The following is a 24552-nucleotide window of genomic DNA, read 5'->3' on the forward strand; positions in this document are numbered from 1 at the left end:
CAACAGGCAGAAGAATTGTTAAGTGATCCGCCAAGACCCTCAGCCATTTCCCCCAATGGTGGGGAGAAGAGTTTGGAAACCAGTGCCCCAAACATTCTGGTTATGCTATTTCTGTAATCCATGTATGCTGGCTGTTTGGCCATAATAAACATTTATTCATTCATTTCTGTAGTCCATATTGGTGTCACCTCTGACTTCTGCAGCTGGCCAAGGTGACAGGTGTCAGTCTGAATGAGGCAACACTTGGATGGTGAAGACAAAGGACTCATCTGGCTATGACTTTTTTGGGGGGGCGGTCTCTGGGGAAGAACTTGTCTAGTGAGCCCCTTTCTTTTTTTTTTTACTTCTGCCGTGAGCTAACCTAAGTGCAATCAGCATGTGTGCTTCAAGCAAGGCTAGTTGCCACCATTTTAAATTTCCCACAGTGCCCTTGAACACCTCTGGTGAGAGCAGTGTGGGAAATTAAAATGGCAGCTGGATCAACTGGCTTGGTGCAGCTCAAAGTCCAGGAGTCAATTTGTTTTGGGGTTTGTTTGATTTTAGAAATGAGGTGGGTTAACACCCCAAGCCCCACAGCTGGAGGGCAGTGCTGTCCACACACTTGAGTAACCCCCAGATGGAGCCATTTTAGATAGATAGGGTGCTGGGACCATGGGCAAAGCCAGGATTTTTGTTAGTGGGGGACAGAACTTCAGTTTGCTATGGATTTATATTGATTAGGGGGGCAGCTGCCCCTCCCTGACCCCCCATGGCTGTGCTCATGACTGGGGCCAAGGCAGTTGCCCCAGACTGCCAAGTGCCGGTGCCAACTTTATGCCCCCTCATAATCACGTGCCAACACGCTCTGGCCCACTTGTTGGTAGTGAGGTGCACCATCCCCTGGGGGTAGCAGAGCAGCCCTCCTTTTTACACTTACCTGCTGGGAGTAAACCTAACGGACTTCAATGAGGCTTACTTATGAGCAGACGTGGCTAAGATTCCCCTAGGAGTCCTGACAACCTTCTGCCTGGAAAAAAGGGGGGTCTTAAGTAGTTGGCAGAAAGTTAGGAAGGTGAGCTCCGGTATACGGTGCCATCTTTGGCCCGTTTCGCTTTAGAGGTTTTCTACACTTGTGCTAGAATTACAGAACAGAATTACGGGAACAGAGTTAACAAGCAAACAAGTGAAGCAGAAGGTTAAAAGCTGTTTTAAGTGGCGAATGCGAACGCCGAAGGCGAGGATATTGTAAATGCAGTCAATAAACACAATAGATTCATTCAATGGGATCTCATGCACGCGCAGCTGGAAGGCAAGTGGTCCCTACTCTCTTGAGTAACCCCCAGATTGGGCCCGTTTTTATTTCTTAAAAAAACACCTTGTCTCCTTGCTCTCCCCTCTTCCCATCTCCCCTCCGTCCAGGCGAGCAACGGGTGGAGCCTGATCCGGAGAGAGACGCACACAAAGCCGGCCTCCTCCTCCTCCCGTCCCCCCCGGCCGGGAGGAGCCTGATTCAGAGGCGCCGGGGCAGACGAAAAGCCAAGCCGCCCGCCCGCCCTCCCTCCTTCGCCACCAGCCGGCTTTGCTTGCAGAGAGGAGGAGCGAGACGGTCGCCGCCTGCCATGCACCTCTTGCCGCAAGGGGAGAGCAGCGCTGCCAGGATACAGACCCGTCGGGTAGGCGAGTGAGGAGGAGGCGACAGAGAGAGAGGGGGAGAAAAAAGAGGGGGACACCTGATTTCTCCTCCTGTACCCCCGGAGTGAGTCGCGCTTTCTCTGCGTCCTTCTGGATGCCGGCTTGAACCGGGGCCTCCTTTTGCAAAACGCTGCCTGGCTTGTTTCCCCCCCCTCCTTCTTGTGGGGGCGCTGCTGATTTCCCTCCCCCTCCCTTTGCTCCTTCCATTGAATCTTTCTTTTTTGGAGGGGGGTGCTCTGCGAGTGCGCGCGCTGCCGTTGCCTGGATTGCAACCACCTCATCTTACTCTTCCTTGAAATCGATTTTTTTTCACGTGATCTAATAGATCAACTCTTCTCTTTTCCTCCGGAGCAGAGGTGGTGTGTGCGTGTGCTTGCGGGCTGTTTTTTCTTTCTGGAAGGGGAGATGCGAAGGGTGTGGAGGTGATGGACGCGAGGCGATGGCATAGGAGCGCGGCTCCGGTTTGCAGGAGAGGCGGCGGCGGCGATTCCTCCGAGGCGTCCAAAACGGCACCATAACCGGAGATCGGGTTTTTTTTTCCAGTAGCGGGGCGGCGGTTGCTAAGGAGAAGCGGAGCGGCCTTTATATTGCATTTCTCTCCCCGCCTCTCCTCCTCGCAGTCCCTTTTTTCTATTTAAAAGGAAACAAGAAAAAGCAACCCGCTCTCCTCTCCCCTCCCCCCCTTCAGTTTCTCTCTGATGAAAATGGATCCGGATTTGCTAATGACTCTTTCCGATCCAGGGACCAAACCGGATCGAGAGCCGCTGCTGACGCTGGGGCCCCTCCAGAATGGGAAATACCTCCTCCTGGAGCAAAAGAGAGGACCGGCTTTGCCTAGCCCCGAACTCGTGCTGCTTTCCCGGGAAACAACCGCGGGAAACACCGCCTTGATCTTGCCCGGAACAGGGGACATAAAAAAGCCTTTGGCCCTGGAGCGGGTCCTGAACGGGATGAAGCTCGGTGAGATGGAGCGCCGCCAAGCCTTGTTCCCCGACGGCCCCCTTGAATTTTTGTACCGCGTGGAGAAGGAGCCGGAGGAGGTGGACCGGGAGGCCCAAGGGCCAATCAGCGACGGGGAAACCGGTTCAGGTGTGGGCGATAACAGTAATCCGGATAGCCCCGGGGAGGGTTTGGATTTGAGGCTTGCCCCTGTCCGGGATGGGTTGGCCTTGGAGGAAAGCACAGCGTTGAGGGAAGAGGAGCAGTTGGTCTCCTGCTCCTCCAGCCAGGCTGAGTCTCCAGTTCCTCAGGATTTACAACCGGTTGTAGAGGAGTGGAGTGAAGGAGATCCCTTTCCACAACCCCAGGAGCCTGTGGAAGGTGGGGAACCCTTGATCTTGGCTGGTGAGCCTTCTCAAGAGGAAGAGGAGGAGGAAGAAGGCCCCTTAGACAGAGGCCTTCCAAGCCCCCCTTGGACTAAAGATATGGATAGCTGTGACTCTCAAAAGTGTCCGCAGAGCCCTTTGCTGCGGCCTTTGGATTTGGCTCTTGCTCCCCCAATTGGCACGGGAGTGGACCTCTTCCCTGCTTTCCATTCTCCCAATAATCTCAGCCCACACCTTGAATTTGGGCACACTGAACACATAGAGGATGAATCTCCAAGTTCTCCAGATGATGCTCCCCGACTCCGAGCTGTCTTCGATGCCCTGGACCGTGATGGTGATGGATTTGTCCGGATAGAGGAGTTTGTCCAGTTTGCTACAGTTTATGGAGCAGAGCAGGTAACAGGGTTTTCTTTTTCTTTTTTTAAGGCTAATTTTGTTGAGGGTTGATGGCTTCTCTTCTGTATAGTGAATTACCCTGTGCTTCAAAATATGTGTATCTGATATAAATCTTATTCTATTCTGTAGCCAAGCCAACACATAACTTTGGTTCTATGAGGGAGGTTTTTGTGGATGCTTCCAGTGTTGAATTGAGGAAGAGCAGTTGTATTGAACAGTTCCAGCCAATGCTTATGCTCTTAATGGCACTCTCATTTCACAGCCCAGGCCTATTCATGTTTACTCAGAAGTAAGCCCCAGAGAGGCCAGTGAGGCTTACATTCAAGTCAAGTCTGGTAAGATATTCTACTGCACAGCCACCTTACGTCAAGTGGAACTTAGTACTCGTGTAGCCAAGTTACATTGACACCTGAGACAGAAAGTCTCACAAGTGCCTTTCCCTGGGAGTAAATATACAATGATAATTGACTTATGATAACGAAAACAAATAACTAATGACTTAGTCTTTCATGATGTCCTAAATTGGTTGCCTGGGGAGGCTGTCTCATGATGTCTAATAGCAGGACCAGCGCTGACTTAGTACGGGTAAGAAGAGTGCAGCCTTAGGCCCAGTTTATACCAGTAAGAAGGCTTTCTTTTGAGGTTGTCTGTTTTAGGCCACTGAGAAGGTGAGGCCTAGCCAGCTCTCTACTGCAGGCATAGTCAAACTCGGCCCTCTAGAAGTTTTTTGGGACTACAATTCCCATCATCCCTGACCACTGGTCCTGTTAGCTAGGGATCATGGGAGTTGTAGTCCCAAAACATCTGGAGGGCCGAGTTTGCCTATGTCTGCTCTACCATATATACAAGGTATTTTCCACTGTGTGTTTGGATGGGGAAAGCATTCACACATGGCTGTTTTGACCTGTAGGAAAAAATGACATAGGCCATGAAAAAACCCCCAACTTGTGGCTTGATTTTTATTTTTTGTATATAGAAATGGGGCCAAAGGCTCTGGAAGCTTTTAATTTCTTCATTTGCTGTGACCATCACCTATGTGTGTAACTGTGATCCCACCTACTCTTAAGTGGTATTATGGAATCTGATCAAATTTGATATCTACTTTTGTGCTTGGTGTGTATCTGTTTCCATAGGCACTCTCATCTTGAACAATAGAGAGAACCACGAAAGGAAGGGATTGGGGGAAAATTGCCTTTGTAGCCTTCTTTACATAAGGCTGCAATCCTAACCCTGTTTATGTGGGAGTAAGCCCCATTGAATTCAGTAGGAGTTACTTCTGAGTAGCTGTGGTTTGGTTTGTGCTGTCAGTCTTCCAATTGGCTGTAGAGATCTGATGAAACAGTAAAAAGACTAGAGGTGATGTGAGGGGCAAATTCAGATCTGCCACAGGTGTGCCAACTTAACTTTCTTTAATTGGCTGGGAGGGTCTGCTGTTTTTACCTACTAGGTTTAACCTGGGGTGAAATGTCGGTTGTCTAGTGCCACCTATTCTTAAGGGACTTACTGAAGACTGCTTGAAAGTGCGCACGCTTCTTTTCAAACTGGGACTTTAATTTTGCCCTTTCAAAGTGCTGTTGTGGCAAATATGAATTCTCCGTGGCTTTTGGGCATGTTTGAGCCTGGTGCTGCCTGGTAGTGATGATAAATCTGGACGACTCGCTGGCTGCAATAAGCAACTTTGCTGGCAATGCCTGGTCATGTTTTGTTGCTGTGTTAAAGACTTCTCTACTCTTCCCCCACCCTGTATGTGTTAAGGGGAGGGATTACCTTCTTACGATCTTGCAGTGACATTGATTTGCACTTCCATTGCGGTTTTGGGATGATTGTTCGTAAGAGAAAGGATGGTGTTGTACCAAATGTCTTTTTGTTGCTCCCAACTGCCCAGCATATTTGAATGCTTCTGAGGACACCTGCAGAAGACCAGGTTTTTGAACATTCCTCCTTATTGGTTTGCAGGGAGATTAGCCAACATTGGCTATTCAATGAGCATTCATTCTGATCTGTTTTCCAGGAGGTTAGATAGCGTTGCATGAAAGTGAGTGTTATCTGACACTTCCCAGTGCATTTTTGTTGTTGTTGTTGCTTTGCTTGTTGCAAAAAAGTCCAGTCCTTTGTGGAAGCAGGTTTGTTGCGCAAGACCTGCTTCCACAAAGATCAACCGTAAATTGGCTACCTGAATTTGTCAGTATGCTATTGAGTGCCACCCGAAAACAGTGATGGTCTGGAAGTGCCTTGTTGCTGCTTGGAAAATAGTGCCTGTCTGGAAGTGCCTCGAGTTTCTTTCCAAGTCCTGTTGGCTACTGAACATGCTTGATTACTGTGCCCTGCTACATGCCATTGAAGAGTGTGGCCTGGCTCTTTCACTTGAGCACCTAGTATATATATTTGCTCTGCAATCTCTCCTCCTGTGGCCTGGCTTGCATGACACCCAAAATCAGGGGTTAGCAAACATTTTTGGCAGGGGGCCAGGCCACTGTCCCTCAGACCTTGTGGGGGGGCCGGACTATATTTTTTTGGGGGGGGAATGAATGATTTCCTATGCTCCACAAACAACCCCAAGATGCATTTTAAATAAAAGGGCACATTTTACTCATGTAAAAACACCCTGATTCCCTGACCATCTGCGGGCCGGACTGAGAAGGCGATTGGGCCGGATCCAGTCCTGGGCTGTAGTTTGCCTACCCATGCTCTAAATCATGGCTTGCAGCTTTTGGGCTTGTCCCTAGTCCATTCTGCTTGTTGCACCATGCTGAGCTGTCACCAAAGGTTGGCTCAGTATGTCGTGAGACCAAGGCCTGTGCATACCAGCAGTGCACCTGGTTTCTAACCCAAGCCTGATGTGATAAAAGCAACACTGGGTGTCTCACCCTATTTGTACCTCAATAGTATGAACATAAGACAAACCTGCTGGATCAGGCCAATGGCCCCATCTAGTCCAGCATCTTGTTCTCATAGCGGCCAACAAGATGCCTTCATGAAGCCTGCAAGCTGGACATGAGTGCACTCTGCCCACCTGAGATTCCTGGCAACTGGTACCCAGAGGCAAAATGCCTCTAACAGTGGAGGTAGAACAAATCCCGCCATTAAGAGGGGGACACTTGTAAGGAGAATTTGCAGGTTGGAAGGCGTGTTTCCTGTTTTCCCCACCTACCCAGCTGTCCCTTGCAAACCCCTCCCCCTAGTTTTCCTCCCATACTCTTAACACAGGGCTAGCCTACATGGTACCCTCCAACTGATGGACCACAACTTCCATCATCCCTGACCCTTGTCAGTGCTTGCAAGAGCTTATTGAAGTCTAAAACATGGAAGATACCATCTTGGCCTTCTCTAACAAACTGGAAGGGAGCCCAGCTGCTGGAAAAACAACATTGGGGGATGTAGTCCAGATGTTGTTGGACTACAACTCCCATCGCTGCTGATCTTTGGCTGTGCTGACTGGAGCTGATGATGGGAGTTGTAGTCCAGCAAAATCTGGAGATTTCCCCCACTCCTGGTCTAGGGCCTCTCTCTACCTTTCATTTTAAAATGCCTGCGTCAGAAATAGGACTGGCTTGTGTGTACCAAAGCCTTTCCTTTGAATTTTCAGCTGTCTTCTGGAGGTCTCTCACCCTTGCGGAAATGTAAGGAATAAATGTGCAAGCAATTTCTCAAACCTATGTGCTTTAAAAAAAAATACGAGGGGGGGGAATGGGGAAAGAAAAAGAAATAAGCTGCTCGTGTCTACATGAATTTGTGGCTGCTTCTAGTTCAGTTTCTGCTGCTCCACCAACCAAGGATTCTACCTCATAGCCATAGCGGGGCAGTGTTGTGCAGTGGTTTGAGGGTCAAGCTGAGGAGAGATCTAGTTTCAGATGCCTCCTTACTGAAGAATCTTGCTTGAGTGTCCTCAGGCTAGCCTCTTTGTCTGTCCTACCTCACAGGGTTATTTTGAAGATAAAATACATTTTTGTAGGGTGAGAACTGCCTATGCCACCTTGACCTCCTTGTAGGAAAGGTGGGAGTAAAAAGTCATGCCGTGATAACATTTCTGACTGTATGCCTGACTTCTTTGTTTGTTCTTCAGGGACAAACTGTGCCTGCATTAATTACAGGTGGGCAGTGGCAACTGGTGCCCCCTGGGACTGGTAGGGCAGGAGGCAGGGAGACCAACAGCAGGTGGCGCCAGGGCCAATGACAGGCAGGAGCAACCCCCTGACTGGCTGTAAGTAAGAAGGGAGGCAAGTGGGGATGCCTGAAATTGGTGGGGGGCAATGCCCCAATCGCCCTAGTGGACCAGCCTCTACTGCAGATGGGAGCAAAAATGTTAAGCAGAGCATCAGCTTTGCGATGCCAAATTGTGCACACCTGGAGACACCTGGGAAACATGAATTGCATACCTGGTCCTCCGCTCCCCATCTTCCCCCTAGATTCCCATTAAAACAAATGTTACTAGGTTTGGGAAATTTGCTATCTGTTTGCATTGATACTGGCATGGCTTTAGCTTTCAGAATATCACTTTGCTGCAGGTGAAACCTGCTGCGATTGTCTATGTGATGCAATCAAAAATTGGGTGGGGGGGGTGAATAGTGAAGGGTAAACAGTGATTCCAAAGAGCAGGAGGAGTTCTGGCACGTGTTTGCATAATGCTAGCCTAAAACTGTGCTACAAATCATTATTCTGTAGGGTGTGTGCCTGGGTGTAACTCTTCAGATGTGCAGTTGCAGGTAGCCTACTTTATTCTCGGTGAAGATGCTGTACGTAATTGGTCTCTTTTTTAAAAAAATCCAAATTAGACACCTTACCTATCTGTTTGCTTAGAAGATGTTGGAAATGGGAGTTCTAAGAGAGGATGTCTGAGTGGAGTAATGTGGCATAATAAAAATGAGAGTAATCCAGCAGTGTCTCGAAGGCAAGATGTCAAAGGCGTTCTACATCAAGGCTTGTGTGGGTGTATATATAGCTCTATTACACACACCATATGGGAGCTATTCAGCCTAAACAGTTGGCTGAGATGGCATTCCTTCACGTGGATTTAATTCTCATTACAGGTCGTCGTGCTTATCTCACAGGTTTGCATTTTAAAAAAACAACCATTCTTCGAAGTCACCTTAATTGCAATTAATCACCCTTGGGGCTCCCATAGTGTGCATTTGAGACTCTTCAAAGAGGTGTGCCAATGTGATCTTGGACGTCATTGCAACAATTGTGTAATTCTGATGCTTAGGCTGTGACTGCCATTGCTTTCTGTAGCCAAAACGGCAGCACCTACACACTGGAGGGAGCTATCGGCAGACTTGGAGGAATCCTGACAAGAAAAGCATTGTCTAGGTAGCGTTAACCGCTGAAGTGGTTACTTCTTTTGTTTTGCTTTGAAAATGTTAGTCCCCTAGTTGAACCTCCAAAATGATATTGGGCATGAACTTCTGGGTTGACCAGTAGTATTGTCAAAACTCTCTAGTCAATGGAAAGGTCTCCTCCATCATCTTTAGAAGGTTGCTTCTGCTGTTGGCCTGGTTTGGGATGGGACATAGCTTAGAGGCAGAGCATATGGTCTGCATGCAGAAGGCTGCACGTTCAATCCTGGCATCTCCAGGTAGGGCTAAAAACTGGAGAGTTTCTGCCAGTTAGTGTAGACAATACTAGACTAAACAGACCAGTGGTCTGACTCTGTATAAGGCCACTTCCAGTGTTCCTAGCAAAGATCACTCTCCCATCACCACCTCTCAATGAATGCTGGCTCCGTCCCGAAGATCCTGGTTTTCTATTAAGCCAGAGTTCCTTGTTCCACCGGAACTGGGCTTAAACCAAGCTAGAGTTTACTGGTTCAGGCACCTCTGTGAATCATGGATTTTCATGTCAAAAACAGTGTGTGTGGGGCAGAGCATTTAGCCCCAAGCTTGTTCCAAACTTTGTTCTTTTGGAGCCCAGAACCACCAACCAGCCTGAACCATTCCCTGCCTTCACTTCAGATATCTGAGCATGGTTGGAAGGATCGAAGCACATTTCTGTTCCCCTGCCCTCCACTTTTTCCAGTTGGATAGGAGTATAAGCGGCTGCCTTAGAGCAGTTCATACTGTTCAACTGGGTTAGGGGTGGGGAACACTTTTGGCTCATCAAGCCAGAGCTTTTTCTCCCTATACTAACCCTTGCAGATCAGCTTTGAGAGTGGGACATGACTTTCCCCACCTAACAGTAGTCTGGAATCATCTGTCAATCATCGCAGAACAACCCAGTGAGGTAGTCAAAACAAATTTTTTTTTTCCTTCCAGTAGCACCTTAAAGACCAACTAAGTTAGTTCTTGGTATGAGCTTTCGTGTGCATGCACACTTCTTCAGATACACCTGTGTATCTGAAGAAGTGTGCATGCACACGAAAGCTCATACCGAGAACTAACTTAGTTGGTCTTTAAGGTGCTACTGGAAGGAAAAATTTTTTTTTGTTTTGACTATGGCAGACCAACACAGCTACCTATCTGTAACCAGTGAGGTAGGTTAGGCTGAGACTAAATGTCCCATTGGCCTGATCTAGCAGAGCTCTTCCTATGTTCTTACATCTGGAGAAATGCTTTTCTCTCCTCTGTTATGATCCTCTGTGACAGGCAGAAATTCGTCAGCTTGCAAATAGACAGGAAAGAACAATTCCCTGCAGTCTCAGGTTTTAATCCTAACTTTAAATCCTACCTGGTGTTTTTTTAAAAAAATAATAGATTGATGCTCCCCTTCAATCTCTCTCCTTAAATTTCATCCTCTTCTTCCCCACTATATATCGTTTTCCATGGGGGTTTTCTGTTCTGCCTTGAAAAAGAGATCGTTCAAATATTCATGTACCAAACCAGCAGCTTCCAATCAGTTGCTGCTTTGCCCTGGTCACTTGCAAAGCTATTATCTCTGACCCGTTCCTTCACCCTGAGTTTAATTCAACCATCTTGCATGTATTTAAAACCCTTTCTATTCCACCGCTCACGGAGATGATGACAAGGCAGTTCACAAAATCGAAGACCAATACAGTCATACCTCGTGTTATGTTCAGTTCAGGTTACATCTTTTCAGGTTGTGTCCCGCGGCAACCCGGAAGTACTGGAAAAGGTTACTTCTGGGTTTCGCCACTCGTGCATGTGCAGACGTGCAAAATGACATCACGCACATGCACAGAAGCGGCGAATTGCGACCCGCGCGTGCGCAGACGCGGGTTGCGTTCCTCTCAGGTTGTGAACGGGGTTCTGGAACGGATCGCATTCGCAAACAGAGGCACCACTGTACTATAAAACAAGGCAGCAGAATAAAATATACAAATACAAGGCCCAGCAGGTTGTGGGGTTAGGGTGGGGTTCATATCTGGTATTAAAATATTCCAGGAATGCCTTTTAAAATTATTTGACCCTGCAGCTTTTTGTCTGGATATCTTACTGTGTTTTAATTTGTAATTTAATACCCAGAGTGCCTGGGGTAACCCAGTCAGATGGACGGCATATAAATAATAATAATAATGATAATGATAAAAATAAATAAATAAATAAATAAATAAATTCCAGTTTGCCTTTTATCTCGCAATGGTGGTTGCCTGGATGTGCAGTACTTAGGGCTGCACATTGAAAAGCTGCATTGAACTGAACAGCTGTATCCTTGGAAGAGTGTGCTAGATTTTCATTTTAAAGATAACCTAAATTATGGAATACAATTGGAAGTACTGTGGAAACATGGAATCCTTCTGTTCGTGTTGCCAGCTGGCGAGCCTTCTTTCAGGGAACTCCATTTCATTTCATACACCCCCTCCCAAAAAAATAATATTGGTCTGTGTTCTGTGGCTGCTGATCAGGTTCAATCTTCACTGGACTGTTTTCTTACTCCGTTCAGTTTTTGCTGAACGTTCTCACTGCTGCCCATCTGAATAGGGGTTTGGAACTCTGGCCTCTCCAAGTCTCTCTATTTGGCTCTTGGGAGGCTCCCTGGTCCCCCTGTTCTACCCAGGCCGCACTCTTCATTACCTGTGATTTTGTTTGTCTAGAGCAGGGGTGTCCAACTTCCAGGAGACTGCAGTCTACTCCCACTATAAATAAACTGGCAGTGATCTACCCATTGGATTGACCAGAGTTGTTGAGCTTTCTTGGGGGAGGGTAAGCCAAAGTGGTTGATCGACCGGTAAATCGCAATTGACCTGTTGGACATCCCTGGTCTATAGAGTATGTAGGCCCCTCCAATCTCCCTATCTGGACCTTGGAAATCTTCCCCAAGCCACGCCCCTCACCGGTGCTACTTTGAACCCTCCTTGAATGTTCCTGCCTGATGGTCGTGTGTCCTTAAACTCCCATAATGCCTCTTGCTTGCCTGGCTAGAGGACAGAAGGAACATGCATAGAAAGTAGCTTATTGTACAGTCATACCTCAGGTTGAATATACTTCAGGTTGAGCGTTTTCAGGTTAGGCTCTGCGGCGACCCGGAAGTAATGGAATGCGTTACTTCTGGGTTTCTGCGCCTGTGCAGACGCTCAAAATGACATCATGTGTGGAAGCGGCCAATCGCGACCTGCAGACGCGGGTTGCGTTTGCTTCAGGATGCGAACGGGGCTCTGGAACAGATCCTGTTCGCATCCAGAGGTACCACTGTGTTCATATTTCTTGCTCTGCCCACTTTTTCTGCAGGCCCTGCCATCTTTGGCATGTGGCCTCCAAAAGGTTCCCAGAAGGGAATGTGGCCCTTGAGCTGAAAAAGGCTTTCTGCTCTTGTAGAAGGGCCATAGCTCAGCAGTTGAGCATCTTCTTTCCACCCAGGTTCAATCCCCGTCATCTGCAGGTAGGAATTGGAAAAATTATTGTCCTGACACCCCAGAGAGCCATTTCTGGTCAGTGAAGCTAGTCTTGAGCTAGATGGACCAATGTTATGACTTAGTAGAAGGCAGCTCCTTCTGCTCATAACATGTCTGGAGAGATTTTAGAATGTAATGGACTCCTCCTTCAGCAGCTGGCGAAAAAGGAAAGCCCAGGAGTTCCCTGTCTTGCGCTAAGTGAGCTGTTTGACCAAAGCCCTTTGGGCTTCCAAGCAACGCTCTGAGCTCTCTTTGCTCCAGGTTGCTTCTGCCAAGAACTCTGCCGTAGTGATAATAATGTAGGGGAAAAGACGCTGGCAGGCCTAACAAGGATGTAGATTACCCTCCCTCCCTTCTCTTCTGAATATTGCGGTTTTTCTTCTGTGGTGCAAGAGAGAAGAGCGGGATCCTCCCAGAGTCTAGTTTGGCTGAAAGGATTTATCGGGCTGAGAGCCAGCGTCAGGCCTGGCCACGGAAGCTGCCGTTGCAGAACTCCGTACCCTCTGATCTCAGGCTGCCATGGGGTGGTCCAGCCACTTGGAGGGCCAATTATCTCACTCCTACTGTGGTGGGAGCTGTGGGTTAGTTACCTTTATGCCTCTCTTCTCTGGAGTGCAGTAAGTCATTCTTCCGGCAGATTTCCAGCATGCTGCTGCCCATGCAGTTAAAGGCACAGGCCTTTAACTTGCGCTCTGGAACGAACACATGACATTCATCCTTCGGGTTTAATTGTTTTAAATGACAATGAAAAGCCTTGCAGTGCTTGTGGCTTTGGAAGGAGGTTTGAAGGCAGCACATGAGAAAAAAGAGCACCTGATTTGTAGGTATGTTCCACTGTTGGGACACAAGTTTTTTGAAAACCTGGAAACACTTTATGGGGAAGGGATGTCTTGAAGAGGGCGGGTCTCCCATAGTCTGCACCAGCTCCTGATTATTTTCTGTGGTTGTTATTTGTAAATTATAAATTGCATTATAACTGGTACACAAACACACACACACACACACACACACACACAGAGAGAGAGAGAGAGAGAGAGAGAGAGAGAGAGAGAGAGAGAGAAATCAGTGTGGTCCATAGGGGGACACCCAAGCCACCATGTGTCTTACCCAAATTTTTCTGCTCCCATGCTTTTCACAGTGTTGGGAGCCCCATTGCAATGAGGAGGAAGGTGCACAGGGAAGGTTACTAGGACTGCCTGCATACTGTAGATGTAAATCACGTTCTCCCCCAAAGAATCCTGGGAACTGTAGTTTAAGGGTGCTGGGAATTGTAGCTCAGTGGGAGCAAGTTACAGTTCCCACTATTATTTGTTTGGAGGGGCATGTTTTTTTCAACATGCTTTAAATGTATGGTGTGTATTCAGTCCCTGGGCTGGGAGGAGTGTTATTGCAAAGGGGAGACTGGTGCCTTGAGAGGGGTTACTCTTCCCAGTGAGGGTGAATGAATGAGCCCAGGCAATGCCCACTGCTGGCTCCAATACTCATTGGCATGTGGTCCCTGGTCACCTTGGCACATGTGGTCACGGGCGGTCAGAAAGGTTGCCCTGCCTCATCCTGCAACACTTCTTTGCCTATCCCTTCTGCTTCCAAGGAGCTCCTGGTGGCTATATAGAGTTCTGCACCTTCTGCTGTTACCCGCACAACAACCCTATAATTTATGTCTTGAGTGAGAAGCCCAAGGCACACAGTGAACTGAGTGAGGGTTCGCGCCTGGGTCTCCCTGGTCCTAATCAGCTACTCCACATAGACAGCACCCCATCCTTTCGTCCTTTGCCAAGGGGTAGCAGGATAAATCAAAGCAGCCCTCTGAAAACGTATATCCATTTTGCAGAAACCTGAGTTTTCTTAACTGTTGACTATTAGGTTATTTTGGGGGGAGAGGGGGAAAGGAGTAGAGCTCACAGCTTCTGCTTATTTGGCAGCAAACGGAAAAAGAATCAGACCTTTGCAATGCCCATCAGTCTCTTCCTGACACTTAACCATCCGAAGAAAGACGTTTCACTTGTGATACACGCCTATCTCAAGGTACAAGTGAGAACTCGGAGGAGTGTCTCGTTTTGGAACAAAGTAGGTGGTGGAGGAAATATCTTGAAAACAGAGCTCGCTGCATAATTCCAGGAAGAGGAAAAATTGATTTGAGGCTGTTCATATTTGCGGTTGTCGTTTCAGCCAGAACAGTAGTCTGTCCAGACTTTTGGTCCAGAGCATGTGTATAGAAGCACGAAATGATTTCCTGCCCTTCCCCCATTGTGTCCTGCCCGTCCCCCTCTGGTAAAGTCAACAGCAGCATTGTATTATCCCAGCTATTGGTTCCAGGCAATGAAAGCCTTTGCTTGAAAGGGCAGCAAATAACTAAAAACTTGCCAGTTCAGTTTTGTGCTCTATTCTTTAACAAAGATGACCTGTCTCCATGGCCAGCTTCAACAGGGCAGCCACGGAGTTGGTGGTTTTTTTGGAGGAATACCAATCACCAATGAGGTACTTTGCAGAACGCGCATGGTGAGAAAACTTTGCAAAGGATGCTGGGACCTCTCTTGAGAGGGGAAATTAAACTCTGCCTCCACCTTATTGATAGCGCTTGGGAAACAACGCATTCTTTAAGAATAAAAATATACTAGCTCATGGTGACCCTCTCTCATCAGTGCACAATGTTATGCTGCTACTCTCTGGTCATGTTTGCACCATGCATTTGAGGCAATATTCTACCACTTCAAACCGTCTCCACAAAGAATTCTGGGAGCTGTAGTTTGTTAAGGGTGCTGACCTCTATTTCCCTTCCAGAGCTACAATTCCCAGAGTTCCCTTCAAAGAGGAATTACACCACTCTGGAAATTGTAGCTCTGTGAGGGGAATGGGAAGTCTCCTAAAAACAAACTACAGCTCCCAGAATTCTTTGGGGGAAGCCATGACTGTTTAAAGTGATATCTTGGTGCTTTAAATGTATGCTGTGAATGTGGCCATTGCCGGCCTGTGCCATTGCTGAGGTTTGCCAGTGGCACAGACCAGGCTTTCCCCAGATGCCAAGGGTGGGGAACTTGTGGCCCTCCAGCCCTTGCTGGACTCAGAGGCTTCCCATCACCCCTGACCATTGACTGTCAGCTGTGCTGGCTGGGACTGATGGGAGTTGGAGTCCAGGAGAATCTACAGAGCCACCAGTACCTCATCCCTGCCGTAAGCCCAGTGCAGCAGCCAACAATATATAGGTTCACGAGGGGTGCATGGCTTATTTATGTTTAAACAGCGTTGAGAAATGCTGGTGTCGTGTATTGAGGTGACGAGGATGACTTTTGAAACGGTTGCAGTGCAGAAAAATTGCAGGTTTGCCCCTCTGAAATCCAGGCTTCTTTGCTTTGTTAATGTCAAACCACATTCCGCATATGTTGACTCCGCTCTTATCTCTGATTTTTATGTTCAGTTCTGCTTGTTTGGCTTTGTTGGTGTGTGTGTGTGTTCAGCAGTTTCGGAGGGGAGGGGAAAAGGTGCTCTATGGCCGACAAGAAGCTCAGTAATCAAAGGTGTTTGGTTTTTCTGGCGAGGCCCTGAGACTTACATAACCAGACCTATTGGCTGCTTTTGCACAGTGATTCTTGCATACTTTGCTGTGCTCCTAGCTCATTTGGTGGTGGTGGATCTCCACCCCGCCACCCTGCATTCTGTTTTTGGCCGCTTCCTTGAAAATTTAAATTCTGCAAGCAGTGTTTCTCCACTACCCCCCCCCCCCCACCTTGAAAAAAAATGAGTAATTAATGTGCAAAAGGCAGGAAGTGGTGGGGCTGGGAAAATATATCTGGGGTGGTGGGAGGGAGAATTTTGTTCCTCCTTTTTTATATAAAAATTGGGCTGCTTTCTTTCTTTTCTTTTTTTTAAATGATATTTATTAAAGTTTCAGAAAAAATTACAAAAATAAGAAAAAGAAAGACAAAAGCAACAAAAAATACATAATACAGAAAAATAAAAACAATTAAAAACAAATCCATCTTTCCATATCTTGTCTTTCATTTACTTGTTTCCCTGACCTCCTCACACCTCCCTTTTTTGTATTCCAGTTCAGTTTGTTAATTCAACAAATCCTTTCCCTCTTTGTTTTTATCTTAATCCTTTATCTTGATATATTATAACTTTACATTCTTACCTGTTAACAATCCATTTTTGCATACTCCTTTGTAACATTACTGCTAAAACCAGTTAATTCATTACAGCATCATTCTAACATTCAATAATTTATACATCCTATCCATCTTTCACCATATTCTGTTATTCAATTTGCCTTACTTTATCTAACCTTATCTTACCATAAAATACCTTAAAACTTAAAAACTTAATGCTTATTTATACATAACTCCTTATATCATTTCTACTAAAGCCAGACAATTTCGTTCCAACATTCTCCCTAATATTAATTAATTTTACACTAATTCCCAAAATAAGAATTTTTCTTTATAGACTCTTCTAATTTTCATCCAACGTCCCTTCTTCCTGGTCTCGGGTTATGTCAGTCCTTACTATCCATTCCATCTAGTCCATCAACCTGGTAGTCTTATGTCCGAGGCCCTTAAATCTCTTCCATGCCCCTTCTGCGGATCTTCTTCTTCTTCTTCATATTTGCACTTTTCCTTGCCTTTTGTTGGTCTCTTTCTTAGTTTCTTTCCTTTCTCATTGAGGAGTAGGTCTCCGGGGGATTTCCGCCCATACTTATCTCCATCTCCCCTCGTCAGACCCATCCATTCCCCACAGTCCCACTCCCCACAGCCATCAATATAATCCAGAAGATCTTTAGCAGCATATTTCAAAATCTCTCCAAAGTTAAGAGCCTCCTCAGCTCCAGACTCCCTCTGGCCCATTCCAAGATCATTCTTCCAAAACAGCGGCTTATGCTCCTGCAGGGCCTCGGGTCTCTCCATTTGTATTGCTTGAAGTACCACTGTAACTTCCTCCATTATTATCTGCCCTTGCATTTGCCCAGTCAAACCAGTTTCCTGGATTGGTCCCTGTATGATTTCTATATCAGTATTCCCTATTTGTCCACATTCACTGATTACAGCAGTCATCAAATCCAACTTCTCGTTCATCAAATCCACTTTCTCATGCAGCTGCTCCAACAAAGCACTTGTCTTGCAAAAAGCAAGCACCAGGACTTCTTCCAAACACATTTTTATTCAAGGTCACAGTCTGGTCCCACGATGTTAATCTCACTGCTGTGAAGTCCCCAAGTAAACTGCAGCAGCAATTTGACAAGCTCCCTCTAGAGGATACAATTTCTATTTGTGTCCATCTTTTTAAAGCATGTCCAACAAAAGAAAGTTACTTTCAATTTTCAAATATTTTGTTTCTTTATAATGCAAAAGGCAACATTGAAATCAATTTGTTTCTCCTTTTTTTCTTTTTTTTTCTTTTTTTGCTATCTGTCAAAATGTTCCGTTCACAGTCAATGGACGTCTCCGATAATTTCTGCCTCTGACACCCCGTTCCCAGGGTTGAGACGGTGGAAACTTATTTTCCTTTACTCCCTCTCCTGCAGGCTTGAACAGTTAAATTCCCCCCCCCCTTTTCTCCTGCTTCCAAGGGGGTTTTAGTGGTTATAAATGAAGGAAATTTCGACCTTTGTAAAACAACTTTCCAGGCTATTAGCTTACAAGGTTTTTTCTTCAGTCTAGTTACAAAAAGCGGAAGACGGACTTCCTGTTTTGAACCTTCCCGCTTCGGTGCCAAATTAGGATATTTCTTGATCCAATTTTCCGTTTCTACTCACGGGTACTTATGTAGAGTCCAATTGTCGACAGGAAAAAGTCAGCGCTCTCCGGCAATGGCAATGCGGCTTCCCTCCGTGAAAATAGCAGTCCGTTCGCAGCACCGCGCCATTCACCCTACTTCGCTCCGGAGCCCCAAAATGGGGTTCCCCGCGAGTAGGGGAGGCGCTCCTGGTGCTCTGCCGAACCCCATGTTCCCAGGCTTCTTCCACCTGGGATTTCTAACGGGTCCCCACCTTCGCCGCGGCGGGTAGACCCAGTTTCTACGGAGCCAGTTCCTCCTGTCGGAGGAACTCCGCCATTCGCCGATGGCGCTAACCCGGAAGTCGCGAAAAATTGGGCTGCTTTCAAGCTCAGTGTGCTCAATTATTATTTTGGAAGAATTTCTCTCTCCATCTCCCAATGGCAGAAATGCCTCTCCTCTTCCAGAGCCTAAGAAGAGAAAGGTGGACTGGTATGTTTAGGTCTTTAGCTGGTGGCACCTACCCTCTGGAATTCCCTTCTTTTAAATATTAGGCAGGCACTGTCTCTGTTGTCTTTTGGGTGTGTCTGCTGCAGACTTTCGTCTTCCAACAAGTCTTTTAAGTGGAGATCTTTATCTTGGTCTGCATCTGTACTGGAATGATTTTTTTTTTAAAAATGCTTTTAAACATTTGTATTGTTTTTATAAATGGAATGTCCCCCTTTCCTTTTATATGGAGGAAGGGTCTGCTTTTGCTGTTGTTGTTAGAACATAGCATAGAAGTTGCAAACTTCTATGTTTGCAACTGTTTTATTTGTTACATGATCTTATAACTTGTTGCTGTGAACATTGCCGCCCACCCCCCGGACCTTGCGATAAAGGGTGGGTAAGAAATCAGCAGAAAAGTTGTCCAAATACTGTATAAACAGTAATTTCATAATTACTTGTCTTTGTATTTCTAATAGTATAACCAAATCAGTAATTTGTGATATAACTGTAAAAACTACTCTGAAAATTTATTATTTCAAAAATGAAACCTTCATCTGGTTGTAAATATTAAGATTATACCAGCAAGAATGAGACTTTCTGTTAAAAAATGATTTAAATCAAGTCTTACTGACTAGTGATTTAAATTGTGATTTAAATTGATTTGATTTAAATCAAATCTACCCTGCTTTAAACAGTCCACTTTCCTCTGAAGAATTCTGGGAGCTGTAGTTTGAGGGTGCTGAGAAATATTAGGACACCCCTGCTCCCTCCCAGAGCTACCATTCCCAGAGCAATGTTAACAATCAGTCTACAGTGAACTCCATAAATTGTAGCTCTTAAAGGGGAATAGCGGGTCTCTTAACAGCTCTCAGCACTCTTAACAAACTACAGCTCCCAGAATTCTTTTGGGGGATGCCATGACCTCTAAAAATGGTACCATAGTGCTTTAAATGCTTGGTGTGAATATGCTGAATGCATAGAGAAGGTGCTGCCTTGCTGCTCCTGGTATGAGTCGCTTCTTAACCTGGCGATAGCTGCAGGCTCAAGTTGGTGACTCATAAAATAATAAAAAATAATAATCTGGAAATAGTTTCAGACAGCAGGTGAGGACATGTCCAGAATGGAACATTCCCACCCTGCCTCCCTTTTGGGCCCATGCATGCGGAGCATTTCCCACTGTGAGGGTGACTGAGTTTGGGCAAAGATCTCAGGAATCCTCAGGGCACAAGCAGGCATTGCTGCCAGGATCTGAAATAGGAGCTGGTTTGGCCAGTTCTCCCGTGTATTTTCTGCCCCTATAATTCCTTTCTCTTCACAGTTTTTGTGACAGGTGCAGCAGTTTGGGGAGGGTGGGGGGGGGATATTTCCTCGGGTGAAGAAGAGAACTTGTTGACCTGGTTTCCATTGTTTTGGAGGTGTTTTTTTTTGAAATGCCCTTTTCTTGATGATGATTTAAATTTGGTAAACTTCTGTAATGCTGTAGTAATGAGGCAAAGATTGATCATGAGAGGAGGGCAAATGTGCTGTGACCAGCTTCTGACTCATTGGAGATCTCTTGCCAAGTGTGTTGTAATACCACATAGTCATAATATGGGATGTGAAAGGGGTACATACCATCCTCCCCACCCCCTCCCCGGCTGCCCTTTGTGGGCCTGGAACAATTTGGTAGCTTGCTAGTGTATATGTTACGCTAGAAAGACTTGCTCACACAGCTTCAAAGTACAGTCCTGGAGAATGGCGTCTTTTAAAATATAAATATATACTTCCGTCAACTATGCCAAAGTGTGTGTGTCTGCCTGCTGTTCTTTATTTGCAGATCAGTGCTACACAGAACAAAAAAATAAATTTTCTTAATGGTGTTAGTGATCTTGAAACAGTTTGCTTGAAAGAAGCCTTTCCAATTTGTTTTCTGAATAGCTGGCCCCTCCGTGAAATGTCTTCCTTGGGGAATGGCTTTGGAGTCTCTTTGAATGAGGCTGGACTACAGATCCCATCATCTGTGGCCATTGACCATCCTGGCTGAAGATTAAGGGAGTTGTAGTCCGACAGCATCTAGGGAAAGGCTGTGCCAAGGGGAGATCTTATGACCCACACCACAGGAGATTTGTCTGCACAAGCCCCATGGATGTTAACTGGAACTGTGTTGAGGGAGCAGTGGGGAATTGTACCCTATGTGAATCTGTCTGTGTTGATGGTATGAGCAACTTGGATTTTCTGTTGGGGCCAGACTCCATATGATGGAGCAGACATGTTTGCTAGGCCACTGCCTGTCCTAAACCAGGAAGTAGCTGATGTGTTGTCCTTCAGGTGTTGTGAATTTCAGCTCCCACCATGCCTGACCCTTGGCTATACTGGCTGGGTGGGACTGATGGGAGTTTATGGCATTTGGAGGGCACCATGTTGATATCCCATGGCTTAAACTACCTCATAGGGTGGCTGTCAGGACAAGGTGGGACAGATGTAATAAACATTGAGGTCTCTATCGTGTGTGTGTGTGTGAGAGAGAGCGCGCGCGCGCGCGAGGGAGTGAGTGAGTGCTGGTAAGGTTTACTTTTTACCACAAAAGGAGCAAATGGCTGAAGAGAACGGACCATCTCTCTCTTCCTATGTGCTGCCCACACCAGACATTTAAAGCAGTAACATACATAGAATCATAGAATCATAGAAACATAGAATTGGAAGAGACCACAAGGGCCATCGAGTCCAACCCCCTGCCAAGCATGAAACACCATCAGAGCACTCCTGACATATGGTTGTCAAGCCTCTGCTTAAAGACCTCCAAAGGAGGAGACTCCACCACACTCCTTGGCAGCAAATTCCACTGTCGAACAGCTTTTACTGTCAGGAAGTTCTTCCTAATGTTTAGGTGGAATCTTCTTTCTTGTAGTTTGGATCCATTGCTCCGTGTCCGCTTCTCTGGAGCAGTGTCCGCTTCTCTGGAGCTTCTCTGAAGTGGTTCTCTGGACCACTTCAAACAGCCATGACTTCCCCCAAAGAACCATGGGAACTGTAGCTTGCTAAGGGCGCTGAGAGCTGTTAGGAGATCCCTGATTCCCCTCATAGAGCTATGGTTCCCAGAGTTCTCTGAGAAGAGGGATTTTTTGTTAAAACACTTGGAACTGTAGGTTTGGGAGAGGAGGATGGGTCTGCGAAGAAATCTCAGTACCCTTCAAACAACACTTCCCATGATTCTTTGGGGGCCTTCATGACAGTGAAATGTATGGTGCAGTTGTGACTTCTGCCTCTTCATGCACTTTCTCCCAATGAGTCCAGACTATAACAAAAGTTTCCTGAAGGGCTGGGAGCACAGAGAGTTCTCTTCCTTTACTCTGCCCCTTTAGCTATAAAGACTAGATCGCCCTCCTTCACCACCTTTGGGTATCTTGGAAATTATAAATTAAATGTATGTGGCCGCCCATCAATAAGTATTCCCTGGGCAGTTTTCCAACAAACGGGTATTTAAAAAGACACCCGCAGGTAATTAAAATCAAGCAGTAAAAATACATTTTCTTACAAAAGAAACAAGTGTGTGTTTGTGTGTGTGTGTGTGTGTGTGTGTGTGTGAGTATATCTCTCAAAGTAATCATATACCACTTAATTGCCAAAGTGGTTTACAAATATAAAGCCTGTTGCAAAATAAACAAACAGTTGTGCCAAAATACTAAAATAAGCACTCGCAATTAAAATGTGCAATAAGATAAGCCCATCTCCCTTATTGCAGATGGGGGCAGGCTTGTGGTTGAGAGCCAGTGACTGGTGAGTTTGTGGCAGACGCGAGATTTGAACCTGGGGTTTACTGACTCATAGCTTCATTATAGTCACTATGCCTGCCCCCACAGTCATAACATGAGGGTGGAAAATGATTAATAGGAAGCCGAGAACTGTAGTTCTCCATTGGCTTTGCATAGCAGTGCAGATCTCCAGGGGTATATATTGTTGTGCTGCAATTTATGTGGGCCTTGGGTGGAGAGCAGCGCCTGCTAATACAGATCTGCAATGTTAACCTACAGTGTGGAATAAGTTAACAGCTTCTCCTTTCCCCCTTATGCCCAGAGGGGTTGGGATTATCATTATTTTTGAGTACGTGAAAGGATTTTATGCACCAAAATGCTGTTCACGTAGCAAGCTTAACACGGTTAAAGTGCTTACAATTTGTAGGCACTACATGGGAATACGCAGTCTCTGCCTCGGGCTTGCAAACTTTAAAAAAGCCGAGACTTCCAAGGGAATAGGAATGGAGGGGGGAAAACGGAGAGCTTTCAGCAATGTCCCAAAATGTTCAAGAACAGTTAGCGACAAGTAAGCTGAATTATAAAAAGCTAGCACAACATTGTCCACACCACAGTTTCTCAAACTTGGGTCTCCAGCTATTGCTGGACTACAACTCCCATCATCCCTAGCTAGCAGGACCAGCGGTCAGAGATGTTGGGAGTTGTAGTCCAACAACAGCTGGAGACCCAAGTTTGGGGAACACTGGTCTGTACTGACCAGCAGCAGCTCTCCAGGGTTTCAGGCCGTGGGTCTTTTCCAGACTTGCCTGGGGATTGAATTTGGGATGTTCTGCAAGCAAGGCAGAGGCTCGACCGCTAAGCTAAAGCTCTTCCCCATTACTGTCAAGGGCAACTCACTCCCCTGTTGATCTTCAATTGGCAGGTCAGGAACCACAGCTGGTTCTATATTTATATCTCACTTTTTCATTTCAAGGGGCTTGCGGTGCCGTACGTGGTTCTGTCCTCCTTCCCATTTTATCCTCTCAACAACCCTGTGAGGTAGGCAAGGGACTTCTCCCATTGCTCCACAGACACCACATAGGGTAGCCAACGTAGCGCCTTCCAGATGTTGCTGGACTTCATCTCCCATTCTCCCTGACTATGGACCACTCTGGCTTGGGGCTGTTGGGAGTGGAAGTCTGCAACATATGGCAAACACTCCTGTGGCATCACACAGCGATTTCTTGGGCGGACAAGCCCTAAGATAAAGCACAGGCAGAGCTTGTCTTCCATCTCCTCAAACACAGTTCTTTTTAACAGCGCCAGTTCATATATTCATGCAGGAGTAATAGTGGGGGGAAGAGAAATTGGATTCAGTTCGCACTGAAAGGCGGATCTACTTTATTCGCGCTTTCCAAAACAATATGTGAACGGAAGCTCAGCCATCCTTTGAGATTCGCATTTCTCCAGATTTTGCAATGTGGCTCTCTAGCCATGTATTCTGTACAAAACTACACAAACTGCAGAAAAATGTGCATTAAAATGCACAATAACAAAATGAATTTTACTGGGGGAAATTGCAGACAAAAAAGTGTATGTTGGAGAAATTAGCACTAAAATTCTTATTTATTTTCGTGAGGACTTGCGGTGGGGGGAGGATCGTAGACTGATATGGAAATGTGGCAAAGTGATCTTAAGTTCGGAAAAATCTGCAACTTGAAGAAACTGAATTGACAGACACCCATCTCTAGTCAGTACTGTATTCAAGTGCATAAAGAGCTCAGGGGTGCATATCTTCCAGCCTGAAAGTCCCATTGAGAACGTCCCATTGTAGGTGGTTTGTTTGTTTGCTTTTGTCTAATTTATCTCCCTTATATAAAACTTGTGTGTGTGTGTGTGTGTGTGTGTGTGTGTGTGTATATATATATATATATATATATATATATATATATATATGCACACCGTATTTTTTGCTCCATAAGATGCACTTTTTCCCTCCTAAAAAGTAAGGGGAAATGTCTGCATCTTATGGAGCAAATGTGTGGTCAGTTGCTGGCTCCCTTTCCAGCTCTGGCCCCTATAAAAACAAAATTTTTCCCCTTTGCAAAGTAAGCTCAACAACTGTGAGCCGATCCTCAAGAAAGGGGCTTTTCCCCTTTGCAAAAGAAGCTGCACAACTGTGAGCTGATCCCCCCCAAAACAGGGCTTTCCCCCCTTTCTCCTCTAAAAACTAGATGCGTCTTATGGTCAGGTGCGTCTTATGGAGCGAAAAATAAGATCTCTCTCTCTCTCTCAAGAAAGTAAGTACTGTGATTCAAGGTTGAACCATGTTTAACTTTCTGAACACAGGAAAATTAATTCATTTACTGTTTGGACACACCCGTTCATTCGGAGTTCCTTGCTTTGGCATTGCAGCTTGGCGGTTAAGGAATCGGGAATATTTTCTTTTCTTTTTTTACTTCGTAGGCTT

General features: G+C 46.1%; 1 protein-coding gene across 14 annotated transcripts in view; it reads left to right on the top strand.

Moving 5' to 3' along the window:
• The first annotated feature begins 1566 nt into the window (after positions 1–1566).
• The window catches only part of RAB11FIP3 (RAB11 family interacting protein 3), a 98295-nt gene continuing 75309 nt past the window's right edge, over positions 1567–24552 (top strand). For 3 of the 14 annotated variants that reach the window (XM_083584982.1, XM_083584972.1, XM_083584974.1), the window contains exons 1-2: positions 1602–1735; positions 2413–3392. In XM_083584982.1, coding sequence (XP_083441108.1) covers positions 2622–3392 — 771 coding nt within the window. In that variant the 5' untranslated portion in view covers positions 1602–1735; positions 2413–2621. Of the gene's footprint in view, positions 1736–1901; positions 3393–24552 lie in introns of those variants that run through there. The other 11 variants (XM_083584978.1, XM_083584977.1, XM_083584980.1 and 8 more) reach the window with 7 other exon arrangements.

This window comes from Podarcis filfolensis (assembly GCF_964270895.1).
Source record: "Podarcis filfolensis genome assembly, chromosome: 14".
Taxonomy (NCBI): Eukaryota; Metazoa; Chordata; class Lepidosauria; order Squamata; family Lacertidae; genus Podarcis; species Podarcis filfolensis.